We start from the raw sequence: 17,157 nt of genomic DNA, 5'->3' as shown, positions 1-17,157 counted from the left end.
ACGTGGAATTCACTAAAAGACAAAGCTTTTTCAAAGTTTAACTACGGTAGAGATACTTTTGTTTCTAAATAAGGAAACATGTCATCCTCTAAGTAACAAATTCTAAGTAACTCTATCAATTCCCGTTCCAATATTCCGTTTGCAAAATTTGACAACCTAGCTTGTATCTATAATTAAACCCTTTGCAAACAAATGGAAAAAACTATTGAGATGGAGCATATGATAGTAATTCCGGAGGTTATGAGCTATATTGCGAGATAACATGGGTTCAATAGTTGTAAGAGGCCGTTTCTAAAAATTGAAGAGGCGGTTTTGGAGGCATGGCTGTTTTCTTATGGCGGTTTCCAATTGAAGGATGTTTCCAAAAATTGGAAACTCAATTGGCGGTTTTGAGAATAGTTGGAAACTCAAGAATAGTTGGAAACTCAATTTTGGGATGTTTCCAATTTTTGGCTCAATTTGATTCCAATCCCACCGGCTTATAAAACATATAAATAGGAGAGTTGAGAGCCTATCAACAAGCCCACAATCAACAACAACAAACACAACAACTCTTCTTTAGAGAGAGAGAGAGCAAGTGAGAGAGAAATTTTGTTCATAGTTTTGAGCGGTGTTAAATTTCTCGGTCGTCGAAGATTTAGTATAGAAGGTTAATTTCTATACGGTACCATCTTGGGACGAACTTGCGAGTTGTGTGAGTCGTCTTCATATATCCTTCAATAAAGATTTCTTGTTCGCCCGAGGACGTAAGCTTTAAAGCCGAACCTCGTTAAATTCTGCTTGCATATTTAGTTTTGGCTTAGCTTTTCGATTAATTTTCATAATCGGATCAATTTCTAGGATAGGTTCGATAGCTTCCGCGACTTTTAGAACTAACATTAGTGGTTGCTGGTGCAGCGAGAGTGGACCGAGACTCTGTCATTATGCATGAATTACAAGGAGTGCGAATGGGCCTCCAGAATGGAGTCGCAGAGAGATTGAACCGTACACTACTTGAGAAGGCTAGATGTATGCGCTCCAATTCGGGACTAGGCGTAGAATGGTGGGCAGAATCTGTTGCTACAGCTTGTTATATTGTGAACAGGTCTCCACATTCTTCTTTAGATGGCGGCATACCTTACGAGGTGTGGTCAGGTGAACATGCAGATTACGGGAGACTTAAGGTTTTCGGTTGTATGGCCTATTACCATGTTAAAGGTAACAAACTTGACAATAGAGCAAAGAAGACAATTTTTTTAGGATATGCTACAGGAATCAAGGGTTATCGGCTATGGTGTACGGAAGACAAGAAGTTTTTAATCAGTAGAGATGTGGTGTTTGATGAGTCATCTATTGTAGCTATGGCGAAAGCTACGGTGCCTAGTTGTGGTGATGTTGGGTCTACTAAAGCTCAAGTAGTGGAACTAGAAGCCGAAGACCAACGAGTTTCTAGGAATCATGATCAGGTGGAGCATAAGGATAAAACTCAGGATGAGGAAATTGATGAACCCGATCATGAGGAGGTTCAAGGGGAAGGTACACAAGTTTTACAACAACAACAACAACAGGATGTTTCGGTATACACTAGGCCGAAACAGTTATATAAGCCAGTACAGAAGTTAGGGTCAGACAAACCTCTTAGGCATTACGGGCAGGCAAATATGGTTGAATATGCACTCTCGGTGGAAGACGACGAGCCGGTCACCTTCAAACAAGCTATTACCGCGGAGGAAAGAGAGAGTTGGTTGGTTGTTATGCAAGAAGAGATGGAGTCTCTTCACAAGAACAAGACATGGGAGGTTGTCCCATTGCCCGAAGGTAAGTCTGTTATTGGTTGTAAATGGGTGTACAAGAAGAAAGAGGATTCTTCCGAGATCAAGGGTACAAGGTATAAGGCAAGACTAGTGGCCAAGGGTTATGCACAGAAAGAAGGGGTCGACTACAATGAGATTTTCTCACCAGTCGTGAAACATACTTCTATTCGGGTGCTATTGAGTATTGTTGCTCACAGTGATCTTGAGCTGCAACAACTCGATGTTAAAACCGCCTTCTTGCACGGAGATTTGGAAGAAAAAATTTATATTGCTCAACCTGAGGGATAAAAGGTTGAGGGTGAAGAAAATCAAGTATGTCGTTTAAGGAAGTCTCTTTATGGATTGAAACAATCCCCTCGCCAATGGTACAAACGATTTGATTTTTTTCATGCTAAAGCATAGTTTTCGCAGAAGTGACTATCATTGTTGTGTATACACAAGAAGCTTCGCGAAGGTGACTTTATTTATCTCCTTTTGTATGTGGATGACATGCTTATTGCTTCTCGAAGCATGGTGGAGATAGATAAGTTGAAATCTCAACTCAGTCAAGAGTTTGAGATGAAAGACATGGGCGCTGCAAAGAAGATACTGGAAAGCTGTGAAGTGGGTACGCTATGGTGTGTACTCGTTCGGATATTTCACAAGCAGTCAGTGTGGTTAGTAGGTTTATGGCAAATCCAGGGAAGACACATTGGGAAGCTGTGAAGTGGGTCTTGAGGTACTTGAAGGGTACAGTTGATACGGGTTTGTGCTTTGGTGGAGACACATGTCAGGTAAGCGGTTATGTTGACTCAGATTATGCTGGCGATCTAGATAGAAGGCGATCTACTACTGGTTATGTATTTAGGGTATATGGTGCTCCAATTAGTTGGCGATCGATGTTACAATCTACAGTTGCGCTATCTACTACGGAGGCCGAGTATATGGCTATGGTCGAAGGTGTGAAGGAAGCATTGTGGTTGTGGGGTCTTCTGGATGATCTAGGGGTTAAGCAGGAGTGCGTAGATGTATGGTGTGATAGTCAAAGTGCGATCCACTTGGCGAAGAATCAGGTTCATCATGCTCGTACTAAGCATATCGATGTCAGGTATCACTTTGTACGAGATGTCATAGAGGAAGGTGATGTTTCTCTGATGAAGGTACACACAGATGAGAATCCCGCAGACATGTTGACTAAAGTGGTGACGTGTAGCAAGTTTCAGCATTGCCTGAAATTGCTACAAATCGGCTCGTGTTAAGTTGCCCGAAAGGGCGTAATGGCGACAAGGTAATCTTTTTGTGAAGGATTGGTAGAACTACGGTAGGCTTGATCCTTTAAAAGGGTACGTAGGCAGCCATGGTCATATGGCGCAGTCGGATGAAGCTACAAGAAGCAGATATATCTTACAAGGAGTATCCTGGTGTTCGTCCAAAATTTGAAGTATATCAAATTGTGTACGAGGTGGAGAATTGTAAGAGGCGGTTTTGGAGGCATGGCTGTTTGCTTATGGCGGTTTCCAATTGAAGGATGTTTCCAAAAATTGGAAACTCAATTGGCGGTTTTGAGAATAGTTGGAAACTCAATTTTGGGATGTTTCCAATTTTTGGCTCAATTTGATTCCAATCCCACCGGCTTATAAAATATATAAATAGGGAAGTTGAGAGCCTATCAACAAACCAACAATCAACAACAACAAACACAACAACTCTTCTTTAGAGAGAGCAAGTGAGAGAGAAATTTTGTTCATAGTTTTGAGCGGTGTTAAATTTCTCGGTCGTCGAAGATTTAGTATAGAAGATTTATTTCTATACGGTACCATCTTGGGACGAACTTGCGGGTTGTGTGAGTCGTCTTCATATATCCTTCAATAAAGATTTCTTGTTCGCCCGAGGACGTAAGCTTTAAAGTCGAACCTCGTTAAATTCTGCTTGCATATTTAGTTTTGGCTTAGCTTTTCGAAATTTTCATAATCGGATCAATTTCTAGGATAGGTTCGATAGCTTCCGCGACTTTTAGAACTAACATTAGTGGTTGCTGGTGCAGCGATTGTGGACCGAGACTCTGTCATTATGCATGAATTACAAGGAGTGCGAAGGGGCCTCCAGTTGTCTCTTAGGCATGGTCGGCTTAAGGTTAGTGTGGCCTCCGACTCTACGACATTTAGCACTCTACTATCGGGTGGGGGTCAGATCCTTCTCTGGAAGGTGTTGAGAATATGTCAAGAGATTGCAACATTGCGGGAACAATTTGAAGAATGTAAAGTGCACCATGTAGTTCGAGAGATGAATGAAGTTGCCGACGTTTTATTGAAGCTCCGTACGACTAGAGGAGAGGTGGAGTTGTTGGAAACGACCTTCCCACCAGACTTGAGGAATATTGTGGAAGCTGATCGACAAGGTGTTATTAGGTTTCGTACCACGTAGATTTAGTTGTGTCATTGTGGTTCTTTATTGTTTTAATTTTTGTATTTTTTCTCGTTACTTGGGCTTTGATTTGATGTAGAACTTTTCATGATTAGGGTCGGACCCTTTAACCCGTTTACCAATGCAAAAAAAAGTTATTCTTTTTATTAATTTTTATTTTAAAAAAAAATATTGAAGGTGGATCTAGCTAGAAAGGTAATGAAAAAACCTTTCTAAATGTAAATTTATCGAAATCCTTTCTAAATGTAAATTAATTGAAATCCTATAGCAAATAAAAAGTTTTATATAAATATGCACATTTAAAATTTACCGAATTTTTTTGATCTAAATAGTAATTATGAAATGAGTTAATGATTTTTTTTTATTTTAAATATTATTTTGAGTCAAATAACTAAAACTCAACAATCATAATGGTCCCATCCGGCTGGCTAAACAAGAATAAAGTCTCCAAATAAGATAGGTGGACAGAGAGTATGTCTGTTCATTTAACCTTTGTGTTAGGTGGTTCCTTTTTGGCCGCGGCTTTGGGACATAAGAATAATATTCGGGGATTAAATTATCTACGGAATCCATGTTTTTTAATACATTTTCCGGGCATTTTTTTTTCATCCGGAGAGATTTTTCTTTATACTCCATAGGGGCTACCTTTTTTTTTCTTTTGGTTGCAAGAAGTGTATTAGGTGGTTGCTGATGACATTCTAACTTTATATTGTTAGCAGCCATACCTTTTTTTTTGTTTAATGTCTAAAGTCTTCAGTCTTGAGTCTTGAGTCTTTCTCTAATAATTTAGAGGAGCCACCTCTTCCATTATTATTAGCCAAGGTGATCTTTATCAATTTAGGTTCTATATGGGAGCTAGATACATCTAGAATTAATTCATTAATTTGAGTATTGATCCTTGATCAAATATTAAAATGAGGAAGGAACTCGAAAACCAGAGGAAGGTGGAGGCCTCTGCCGACGATATTTGGGCAGTTTACAGCTCCCCCGATCTCCCCAAGCTCATCGTGAAGTTACTTCCGTCTGTGTTCGAAAGTATCGATATAGTTGAAGGTACCGGTGGTAGTGTTGGTACTGTTCTTCACCTTGTGTATCCTCCTGGTATATTACTCTCTTTCTCTATTTCAACACCTTCTATTAGTTTGTGAAGATCACAATGATTTAGATTGTTTGTGAACACCACTTTAATTAGGTGAACTCATGGATTATGGCCGGACATAGAGTCATTAATTAAGCGAGTGGTAATATTTCACAAAGCCAAAAAAATATTAATTGTAAAAAAACTTACTAAGCTTTTATACAACTCAATTTGAGTACTTACATGTATCTTTACAAAATTAAATAAAATTGATACAGTTTGCACCATGATCTTTGATCGATCTTGAAATTTATTTTTCATGGAGAACTAATTGCAATAAATTTATTTCTTCAAATTCTTTAGCTAAACACATGATTATTGATTTATTAGGATCGATACCACATACTTACAAAGAGAAATTCATAACAATCGATCACGAAAAGCGTTTGAAGGAAGTAAGACAGATACAAGGAGGATATTTGGACATGGGTGTTACATTTTATATGGACAGTTTCCATATCTTAGAAAATGGACCAAACTCATGTATCATCAAATCCATGACTACTTATGAAGTTCCTAATGAAGAAGTTGGGGAAAAGGTTTCTCCATTTATCTCCATTGATTCACTTGTTGGCATGGCTGAAGCCATCTCAAAATATGTGCTTGATAAAAAGAAATCCTCGGCCAAGGCCCATCATCTTTGTCATTGTGGTTTTTCCTCTTGTTTTTCTTGGTGCAGGCGTGCAGCCACTATATAAAGAATTAAGGGTTTCTCGGTTGGCGGATACGCAATAGTTTCGGTCCACATTTGAGCTTGCCCAAATAAAAATCTTGAAAGATGTCACTGTATTCAGATGGGAGAATTTTTTGTGTAATATGTATTGGTTTCATTGCCTTGTTTTCTAGACCTTTGATTTGTCATTGAATTTATGTTTCTTCATCCCTCAGCTCCATTTTGTTTGGGTTCGTTTTATAGATGTCCCAATATATTTGTTAAATTTCTCTGTATCAGATTAATTATGGAATTTTGTAATAATGAAAATATTTTCAAAACTACCTTATATTTTTAGTTCCGAACAGTTATTCAAACAGTAAGCTCCCCTTAATAAATTGAGCTTTCGAAAAAGAACAAGGAAATTTGTTCTCCCAGCGGAAAATTTCTCAGATGCAAATCAACACAAAATCCTTCACCAGGATACCGTCTTGTAGGAAAAAGTTTTACCAAGGGAAACCTCACTAAATATCTGAAAAAGGTCAACTGCGGTTGGAGCGAAGTCTTGGTTGGGCCCGTAAAACCGTGATATAGACCAGGTCCATGTATGGGAAGCTCAGGGACACATTCCAGGAGGTCAGTACTGAATTCGACAGAAACAAGTTTGAGTTGAGGGAAAGTATGAAAATGTATCGGGTGCTTCTAAAGGCACCTGACCAAACAGCTGTTAGCATCCAAAAATATTGTTGACTCAAGTCAATGATTTTTGACTTGAGTTCTCTATAAGCACCAGTTTTTAATGTGGGTGACCTTCACCTTCGTTTACTTCTTCCATCTTCTTCTTCCAACAAAAAAGGAATCCTAATCAAATCTTCTTCCAAAACAAAACCCTAGAAAAGAGTGCAACATTCTCCGGCAACGGCGACGGCAACGTCTCCGACACCTACCGGCGACTACTCTTTTATTCGAAAAAATCAATCCGGGTGATTTATTCATCATACAGCTGTGTTACATCTAATTCATAGCTTCTTTATATCATCTTTTGAAAAGAAATTAGGAAGATAACCATGGAAGAAGAGAGTTCTAAAAATTTAACAACTACATCGATTCCAACTCTTTCACCTAATTCCGGGCAAGGAGAAGTTTCTCATGAGGTATACAACCATTCCCCGATCCTATTTTATATGTTTTTATACGTGTTGTGTGAGTTTTTGAAAAAATCAAATTGAAACTTCGGTGACGCGGACGGACTGAACCAGTCCGGTACTTATCAGTCACTAACGGATCGGTCTATCCGTTTATAAATGAAAGGGCACGGACTCAGAAGTCCGTGATCTTGTAGATATGGACGGATAGGCTGATCCGTCATTAGCTGATAAATCCCGGACTCGTTCAGTCCGTTCCATCCTGAAGATTTTTTTTATCTTTAAGTGTTTTTTATGTTTTTTTCACCTTTTGACAGATTCCGGACCTTAATATTGTTCCTATTGAAGAGGAGTACCATGCCGAAGAAGAAAATCGACCTTCAAATGATGGGTGTCAATTTATTAGTATTGATGTTGGTGAGTATTTTGTGACTGAAGATGTTTTTCAAACTAAAGAGGAGTTAATCGTTTGGGCTCAAGAAATTGGGAAAAAACATAAGTTTGTAGTATTGACCTCTAGGTCAGGTAATAGAAAAGGGGGACAGAAACCCCGGTTAGAATTATGTTGCGAAAGAAGTGGAGTATTTCGTTCACATGAGAAGAAGGATTTAGTTCCAAAATCCCATCAACCACCTATAAAGAAAAGGAAATCGAGCACCAAAAAATGTCAATGTCCGTTCAAGCTCAAAGGAATACCGGGGGTTAATGACACGTGGAAAGTGTCAGTTGTGTCTGGAATCCATAACCACGAGTTAGCTGAAAGTCTTCTAGGTCACGCATATGTGAATAGGTTGAAACCCGATGAAAAAGCTGTTGTGAAACATCTATTAAAAATTGGTTCGAAGCCAGCTCAAATTCTTTCTCAAATTCATGAACAATTCAAGGATAACACATCAACGTTGAAAACCATTTACAATGCACGTGCGAACATACGTATGGAAAACCAAGAAGGAAGGAGTCCGATGCAACAAGTCATTAAGTTGTTGGTGGAACACCATTACGTCTACCATTTTTCAAAGAACGAAGACACTGATGAGGTAACAAATCTATTTTGGGCACATCCTGATTGTATTCTATTATTACAGAGTTTCCATACCGTGTTATTGCTCGATTGTACGTATAAAACCAACCGATTTAACAAGCCATTGCTTGAGATTGTCGGGGTAACTTCTACGTTGAAATCCTTCACCGCGGCCTTTACATTTATGGATGGGGAGACAACTAATCAGTACACATGGGCCCTTAATCGTTTGCGGACGTTGTTTTCTCCCAACTCAATGCCAATCGTGTTTATTACCGATCGTGAACTTGCATTGATTAACGCCATTGGTGAAGTCTTTCCAAATGCTCAAAGGTTGCTATGTACTTTCCACATCGACAAGTGTGTGGTAGCCAAAGTCAAAGGTCATTTCAAACAAGAACAATTCAATGTGTTTATGACAATGTTTCGAGCTATCATGTATGCTGAGACTGAAAGTGGTTATAATGAGGCGGTAGAAACTTTTGTGAAGTTTTGGTCAGACACACATCATAAAGATGTTAGTAATGTTCAAGATACCTGGTTGGGATTGAAAGAGAGATTTGTGACTGCATGGACTAACGGGGTTATTCACATGGGAAATACTACAACAAATCGTGTGGAAGGTGCTCATTCCAAATTGAAGAGATATCTATGTAGCTCCGAAGGTAACTATGTTACGTGCTGGGAATTTATGCATATCATGACGGAAACCGAGACATGTGAAATTATAACATCTTTTGAGCACAGTCGTATTAAGGTGAAGGAAGGGCATCAAATCAAGTTTTTTAAAGAGCTACGTGGTTATGTCTCGCATGCGGCATTAGATCTTATGGTAGATGAGATCGACCGTGCAAATGGGATTGATATTAACGTTCAAAATTGCGGATGTGTTCTAAGGTATGTCTATGGTCTCCCTTGTGCTCATGAGATGGTATCTTTAATGAAACAAGATAAGGTATGTCCAAAGGACATCATTCACCCACAGTGGACCAAGCTATCCATTAACCCGACTCCGCCGATTCATAATGATCTTGACGCATCACATGAGATGGAGCACCTTTATTTAATGTGGGATAAATCCAGTGATGCTGAGAGGACCGCAATACTTGAGAAGTTGAGGGAAATTTCTTTTCCGGTCATGACAAACTTGTGTGAGCCATTGCAACAAACAAAGACAAAAGGGGCTCCGAAACAAAGAAGAATGAGCAAAAAAGAAAAAGAAGCTGCAAAATCTACTAAGAGGAACCCATCTGCTTTCGAATATGCAAAGTGTGTTGATGAATGTGTTCCCTCCACTCAGACAGTACGTAAAGTTAACAAAGTTAACAAAGTAACCAAAGCACCGAAAGCAACCGTACCCAATTTTGAAAGATACAAAGGACATATTCCGTCAGTTATGCATCCATTCTTGGATGACATTATAGATGTGCCAGGCGATGGTCATTGTGGGTTTCATGCCGTTGGTAAAGGACTTGGGTTTTCACTAGAAGATGGTTGGAAACAAGTTCGCGAAAATGTCATAAAAGAACTTGAGGATCAGAACACACTCTACAAAGAGATGTTTGGAATAAGAGATTACAATCAAACACACAGTGCCGCGAACAACTTCAATTTTACATGTCCGGAAGATTGGTTCTACATTCACCCAAACACTAGTATAGTTGTGGCGAGTAGCTTCAATTGCATATTAGTTCATTTGTCTTACGGTTGTTCGACAACTTTCTTACCCTTACTTAGTGGTCCACCTTCTGAGGGTTATAAAATTGCATGCATTACATATACCGGTGGTCACTTTATGAACGTTAAACTCAAAAAAGATTCTATACTCCCTCCCATTGCACCGCAATGGTCTAGGTATGCATCGGTAGAGGCAACGGGTTGGCTTCCAATTGTTAGAGATAGAATCGAGGATGGAAAGAAATTTTATTCTCATGATAATTCGAATGAGCCAAGTAGTAGTGTGATAAATTTAAGTGATGATTAAGTTGTACTGAAAGACCGAGTTACAAAGTTTTTGATTTTATATTTGAATAAATTTAGATGATTAATTGTCTTCGTTACTTAACTTCTTTTTTCTTTGGGTTTATAATCGAAGAGAAACAGAAAAACAGGAATTTCATACAGGTCACGGATCCCTGAATCCGTTATGGTTCACAAAGGGACGGATCTATGGATCCGTTTATAGTAAAGTCGTCACGGATCCATAGATCCGTTACTTCTTATAACCGGGGCTCTTATTTTCATGTTAGAAAGGAACGGATCTATGGATCCGTTTATAGTAAAGTCGTCACGGATCCATAGATTCGTTACTTCTTATAACCGGGGCTCTTATTTTCATGTTAGAAGGAAACGGATCTATGGATCCGTTTCATGTAAAGTCGTCACGGATCCATAGATCCGCGACCTGAGAATGGAAGGCACGGATTAGGTGATTCGTACTTTTTTTTTTTTTTTCCGAACAATGGTACTTAAGGTAGATATTAAAACTTGTTAAAAAAACAAGAATAACAATCAAAATGTACGGTAGATGTTAAAACTTGTTAAAACAAGAGTAACGATGTTCAAACATAGATCAAATTGTACGATACACATCGTTCACAAAAAGCAATTCAAAATAACGAGACTACACTTGAGATTCTAAACCATAATATATGCCTTAATATAATACTTCATTCCCTTTGTGATTTCCTCGATTTCTTCACCGTAGCTTTTCTAGACGATCTTCTTGGTTCGGGTTCTGATTGAGGTTGATGAGGACATTCGGGAAGCGGCATTTCAGCCCTCGCATTAGTTAGGATTTCAAGCCCTAACGAAACGTCAGACGCTTGAATCGCTACAATGGCACGATTAATTCCATCTCTCTAAAAAAACAACAATGGATTAATAACAAATTAGGTAACAAATTATAGCTACAAATTCAAAAGTAACAAAACAAAAGAATGATAAATCGAATACTCACGTAGTACGATACCGAACCTATGTACTGTTCTGGTCTATTGGATTTGTACAAAGCTGGGTTTTGTACAAACGGGTGAGATACTCTCTTGAACCAATGGTTATACTGAGCGCTTGCCTCCCACGGAGCCAAAGATACCTCCTTCGGTCTATCACTCATGTTTAGTAGGTGATCTTCCCAACGCCCCCAATAAGAAGCCACATTACCAAAGTTTTTAGAATCTCCATCCTTCGACACCTTTTTTGGTCGAATCGGTTCTTTAGGGATGACTTGAACCAACCCAAGTTGCCTTAACACCCTATCAGGGTGATAGGGCTCGGCAATATCGTTAACCGCGATGCAACCAGTGTAAAAAGAGTATTCAGGAAGTGGTAGTGCATCATCAGACGATAAGGGACGATATGGGTCCCAAATGACCTACATGATACAGACGTTTAACAAGTGATTCCTATAGCATACGTCAGGTATTATAGAACACAGGAAAAATTAATAAATAAAATACATACATCTCTCTCGGTCAGACCGTCCAATTGCTCACGAGTGCTTCCTAGAGCACATGCCTTGTTGCCTTTCAAGACGTGTTCCTCCCATTTATACATCCGGGGCACGTTAGATGTAGGATCATATTTTGGGTTGGGAACAGACACCCCAAGTTTGAAGTGTTCATCGATCCACGCCTACAAATGGAATGTTAAATACACATTTATTATTCGCTACTCTAAAATAATAAAGAAATAATTGAGAGACAAAAATAAATATGAAATTACCTGAAATAAAGTAAGATAACCAGCCAATTGATTTCCTCCCCTCGAAGCAAAACCAATCTGCCGATAAAGATAGGCAAGCGCCGCTGTTCCCCACGAGTAACTCGAAATATCATCTAAGTTCTTCAGATAACGTAGATAGAGAAAAGGAACCTTAGTTGCACTCTTATCAGCAAAAAGAGTACAACCAAAAAGATGCAAGAGGTATGCCCGTGCAACAGCATCTTTGACATGTTCGGGGTCATCCTCTTTCGACCCACTGCATTGCTCCCTCAACCACTTGAGCTCCACAGACTTAGATTTACCTAAGTGCAGTTTTACACCTTCGTAATCTAATTGTAAATAACGAGAGACTAGTAATGCATCTGGATCTTTTGTATCATCGTCATCGTCATCGTCATCGTCATCGTTCAAATCTTCATCATCCGTCTTAGACAGAACAACGGGTTTACCTTCAATTGGAAGACCACATATGCGATACACATCCTCTAACGTGATCGTCATCTCCCCGAACGGCATGTGGAAAGTATTTGTGTCCTCGTACCACCGCTCTGTAAATGCCGAGATTAGAACACGATCTAGCTTGGTGTATGAATATTTGGCGATGTGGGCCAATCCCGTGTTCCGGACTCTCTCTCGAACACTTTGACACTCAGTTTCGAGGTCCCACCCATTCGTCTTCTTCAAAGCAGTACCCACAACTACGGCAGACGCATGGTTGTGTAACTTCAGCACCGGCCTCTCCTGAAAATAAAAAAGATATTGTTTTAAATTGATGATTAACAAAATTTTATCATAACTACTAAAATTAGAAAATAATATTTGCTTACCGGTTTGTTCCAAATCGTATAAGCAACATGATTCTTGAAACAAGGTAGAAGCGAACGATCTATCGGACCTCCAGAGTACGGGTCTGAAAATGAAGATGACCCCCCTACTTCTGTTTCTGCTGTCGAAATAGGAGGCTCTGTTTCGTTCTCATCTCCTTGCGTTCGTCGTTGCTTACGTGGTGGCATAATAACTTTTGAATAATACGCGTATGTGATGCACAAACAATAAATAATCAAAATATGTTTTCCTACTCTAAATTAATGAAGGAAAAATTAGACGTATCGCTACAAAAAAGGTCATTCAAAATAGGCACGTATCGCTACAAAAAAGGTCATTCAAATAATGAAGGAAAAATGATGAGAAAAATAAAGAAAGAAAAATATGAAAGATTAAAAAAAAAAAAAAAAAAAAAAAAAAAAAAAAAGAAACTAAGGTCCCGGATCAGGTAATCCGGACCCTTTAAGTCCGGAACGGATTACCCAGTCCGTCACGGACTCAAAAGGGAGTCCGTTTCTTTGTACTAAGTCACGGATTAGCTGATCCGTGACTAGGAAGACAAGGACGGACTGGACCAGTCCGTCCGAGTCGTTCCAGAACGTTCATAAACCTAGGGCAGTACACATGGGCATCAAACATTCACAAAAAATGCTCTAAATATGTTCGAAATTGAAGAATACAACATTCTAAACATGTTACAACACACTATTAACATCCCCAATCAATCAAACAACAAATTTATTCAAAAAAATTATAAAAGTTAGGGTTTTTGAACCAACCTTGAAGGAGTAATTGTAGCTTGATTTCAACTTCGTCTCCACCAAATGATTATTGATTCTAAGAGTTAGAGAGTCGAATGACTTATTCTCAGCAAAATTTGAGGGAGATTAGTGAGATTATGAGCGATTTGATGAGGGTAAAATTCGGTTTTGGGTGAGCTTAGAGAGAGAAAGTTTAAAATCCCCAATTTTGGATGGATTTTGTGAGAGATGGATGGAGGGGGGTTAGGGTCAACAGATAATAGACGGTGCCTACATACTTGAGTGGTGCCAACAGAGAATAGAGCGGTTGGGCGTGGTGCCAACAGAGATGGATGCTAACAGCTGTTTGGTCAGGTGCCTTTAGAAGCACCCAAATGTATCCAAGACTGATAACACATTAGCCAAAGTTATGGAAAATCCCTTTTCATTATTAGATAAGGAAGAATTACTGACGAAGAAAAGAAATTTCTTTTAGGAAAAGGAGGTACAACCAATTCAGCAAACGCATCCTTTAACAAGTGGGCATAGTTAACAGCTCGCGAACCTCCAACGAGCAACAATGAACAACAATAATCCTTATGTCAAAAAGTATTTCTCGTGAGTCAGAGAGGGTTTCTTCGCAAGTCTGATGGGAAAACGTTGTGGTCGGACATAATGGATCACTTCAAAGTAAGAAAGATTAGCCAGGTCACGGAGGCATAAAACCCTAACACCATCCGAAACTCCAACGATATTCGATTCAAGATGACGAATGGATGAATCAAGATTCATCCACAAACTAAAGAGAATATTGGTGAATCGCGATCCCAGAATGGCAGGAGAGCTACTTCAGAAGAAAATGAAGGCATAAGAAAGTTCGTAACAAATAAGGAACATATTTTATACCAAAAGAGCTATTTATGTCCAAGGGTCATATATGGGTTAACTCAATTTCGGGAAGTTCATTCTGAAAGAAAACTTATGAATGAGGTTAAAGAGGTTATTTTTGCCACTAAACCTACATGAAACAAATAGGAAATGCGTAGTTTAAAACACTTTTTTTGTTTTGTTGAAACAGCGTAGTTTAAAACACTTGCTATCTTAACACATTTTAAGCTACACTTTTATTAAATGAGAACCGTCCATTTTGGATAAAGTGATTCCAAGACCTCATATCACTGAGATCGAGCGGGCCCTAATCTTAAACTCAGTGTCAAGGTAATGAACTCCTTCACAGATCATACTCCTTCACTTTTTGTTGAAAGGTCACATCTTTTATGTCAAAACCTATTCTTTATCTCAATCTAAAACTTTCTCTTTTGATAATTTGGTGAAGTAAAACATATAGAGTTGTGGACCCCTACCATGAGTCTACCATGTGTTTTGTTGTGGGTAGAAATACAACCCAAAATTCTTTTAGGGGCTTGTGTTTTTATTAGATATTTTCTAATAAACTCGAGCATAAGATTTGCGCGATACAAAATAGAAACAAGATTTAGAAATTTTGTTAGAAATATGCAAGTGCAACTTGCAAAATCATTGTTTTGATTTAATAGTTCCTATTTGATTTCCAAATTATATAGCTACACACTAAATCTGATTTGGTAAGAAAAAATAACCACTTACTTATGTTATTCAAGTAAAATTCCAGATTACTTACACCTTCAAGCAAAAAAATCTTATCGAGTCAACCATGCAAGTAAGTTAAGAGATTAAGAGACCAAGTTAATGGAATGATATTATTTATGTTTATAAGTTATTATTACACAAGATATGCATTCATAATGAAGTCTAACAGGAAATCAAATAATATTGCTATTGCTTGTTCCTTTTTCTGCATGATTGTTAAGACCTTTGTTGTACAGTTTTTCGTGGATTTTAGTCGATAACATATAATTGAGATGAGTTGTGTACTTTTTGTTGTTACGCAAGATATGCATGGAGTTTTGAGAACACAATTTAAATGTTTTTTTAAATGATCTACTTTTGAAGATCTTTTATTTTAATATAATTAATATTGTTTCGATTGAATGGATGTGAATATTTGTTGCTTTTGGCGTTTTTGAAGGAATAATCGTTAAGGGTCAGGCATTCTGCCAATACAAAAATGGGGGGGGGGGGGGGGGGGGGGGGGGGGGGTGGGGAAATAATTAAAACATTAGAGACGGTAACCGTAAGTAAGGGGTTATTAGCAACGGTGCAGAAACCATCGGGTATGTAATTCAACGGTTCTTTTGCTTTTGTTACGACTAAACTTAGGAAATTCGTTGGGGACATTTAAATTTAGCGAAGGAATTTTAAGAAAAACGTTGCTAATGTCCAGCACATCAGCGACGGCGCTCAAATTCGTCGGTTTTGGTATCACCTACGCCGCCGTCGGCAATGTTCACCGACGAGTTATGTTATTAGTGACGGTTTTAACCGTCGCTATCACTCTGTTTTCTTTTTTTTGTTGATATTGGATCAGAATTCTAATTACTAGTTAATCTTGTTTGAGGAAATCCTGATTTATCTATTGCTCTAGGTCGTAATCTATTTACTAAAGCACATAAAATTGTGACTTTTTTTTATTTGAAATTGTCAACGGGTTAATGGGCCCGACCCTTACAAGAAAGGAGGAAAACGAAAAAGAAACTAACAAAGCTTATTGAGCTAAATACAATGCTTGAACTTATTAATCAATTAAGAATGTCTAATTCTAATAACACCTCGTTTATCCTCATCCAGTATCTTTTTTAGTTCTTCTTGGAGTGCTATTGGTGGCATCTCAATAATCCCCGTCAACGGTCGCAATTTCGAGAGGAAATCAGCTGCCTGATTTGTTTCTCGGTAGACATGTTTGATCGAACAATCCTCAAAATTTGTCCATAGTGCTTTAATCTCACGGTATAGTCTATTCACCTGCCACGGTGGTTGCGTCGCTATATTTGTTAGAATTGAAACACTTAATGCAGAATCAGTAGCTATACATACTCGGTTCCTGCCTAATTTTCGTGCCAATTGAAGTCCTAATTTAATACCTTGCAGTTCATGTAACAAAACGGGCTCTCTTGTTGTTCTAGCAGTTGCTGCTACTATGATGTCCCCATTCGAGTCTCGCACTATGGCACCATACCCACCTGACTCCCCGTCGAACGATCCATCCGTATTTATCATAACACATCCGGCAATCGGGGGTTTCCATTTGCATGTCTTCGGCTGCTTCCTGATTAGTGGTAGATCAAGATTCCATCGAACTAATAGTTGTCTTGCTTCTCCTGACTTAGCTATCATACCCTTCCATGACATTACCTTAATTCGAACTCCACTAATGATCTCTTGAAGAACTACCTGACTTGGTCGTGGCTCTCTTCGGAAGACCCGATTGTTCCTCTCAATCCAAATATTATAAATGTATGCTGTGAAGACTGGACAACCCAATCGTCCAAGCATCGAGCTCCCTTGAAATGGTTCAAATTGTGACTTTGATTAGTCTTTTGGCGTCCAAATACTTAAGTTAATAAATAAACATTTCTTTGTAAACACTAAATGGTACAATAAAGTCAAAATTATTTTTTGAAACCAAGTCAATCTACATATGTAAAATGTTTGGTTACTGTTAGAAGCGGATTTCATGCAACTAGAATTTTTCACCAAAATGGTGTGTAATAATGCTTGTTAGCTTCCAAACTTCCATTAACTGGATTTCTACTTTTAAGATGGTACTTTAACTTAATT

At 38.5% G+C, this 17,157-nt stretch overlaps 3 protein-coding genes across 3 annotated transcripts; 2 read left to right on the top strand and 1 right to left on the bottom strand.

The window, feature by feature from the left end:
* Window positions 1–4,656: 4,656 nt before the first annotated feature.
* Window positions 4,657–6,327, top strand: LOC147536675 (S-norcoclaurine synthase 2-like). Its single transcript, XM_086639778.1, has 3 exons — window positions 4,657–4,697; window positions 4,835–5,297; window positions 5,665–6,327. The coding sequence occupies exons 2-3, from the start codon at window positions 5,111–5,113 to the stop codon at window positions 6,030–6,032; spliced, it is 555 nt and encodes a 184-aa protein (XP_086495904.1). The 5' UTR covers window positions 4,657–4,697; window positions 4,835–5,110; the 3' UTR covers window positions 6,033–6,327.
* Window positions 6,328–6,985: 658 nt separating this feature from the next.
* LOC147536674 (PKS-NRPS hybrid synthetase cheA-like) lies at window positions 6,986–10,136 on the top strand. The gene is made up of 3 exons (XM_086642687.1): window positions 6,986–7,140; window positions 7,449–9,107; window positions 9,453–10,136. The coding sequence occupies exons 1-3, from the start codon at window positions 7,054–7,056 to the stop codon at window positions 10,134–10,136; spliced, it is 2,430 nt and encodes an 809-aa protein (XP_086498813.1). The 5' UTR covers window positions 6,986–7,053.
* A 5,986-nt stretch (window positions 10,137–16,122) lies between these two features.
* LOC147536673 (uncharacterized) lies at window positions 16,123–16,872 on the bottom strand. The gene has a single exon (XM_086642686.1). It carries the CDS (start codon window positions 16,870–16,872, stop codon window positions 16,123–16,125), a length of 750 nt encoding a protein of 249 aa, XP_086498812.1.
* Between the last annotated feature and the right edge of the window lie 285 nt (window positions 16,873–17,157).

The sequence above is a fragment of the Eschscholzia californica genome, unplaced genomic scaffold (assembly GCF_041429995.1).
Source record: "Eschscholzia californica isolate CP2 unplaced genomic scaffold, dmEscCali1.0.p SCAF_5, whole genome shotgun sequence".
NCBI classification, from domain to species: Eukaryota; Viridiplantae; Streptophyta; class Magnoliopsida; order Ranunculales; family Papaveraceae; genus Eschscholzia; species Eschscholzia californica.
This window is presented reverse-complemented; position numbering and strand designations above follow the sequence as displayed.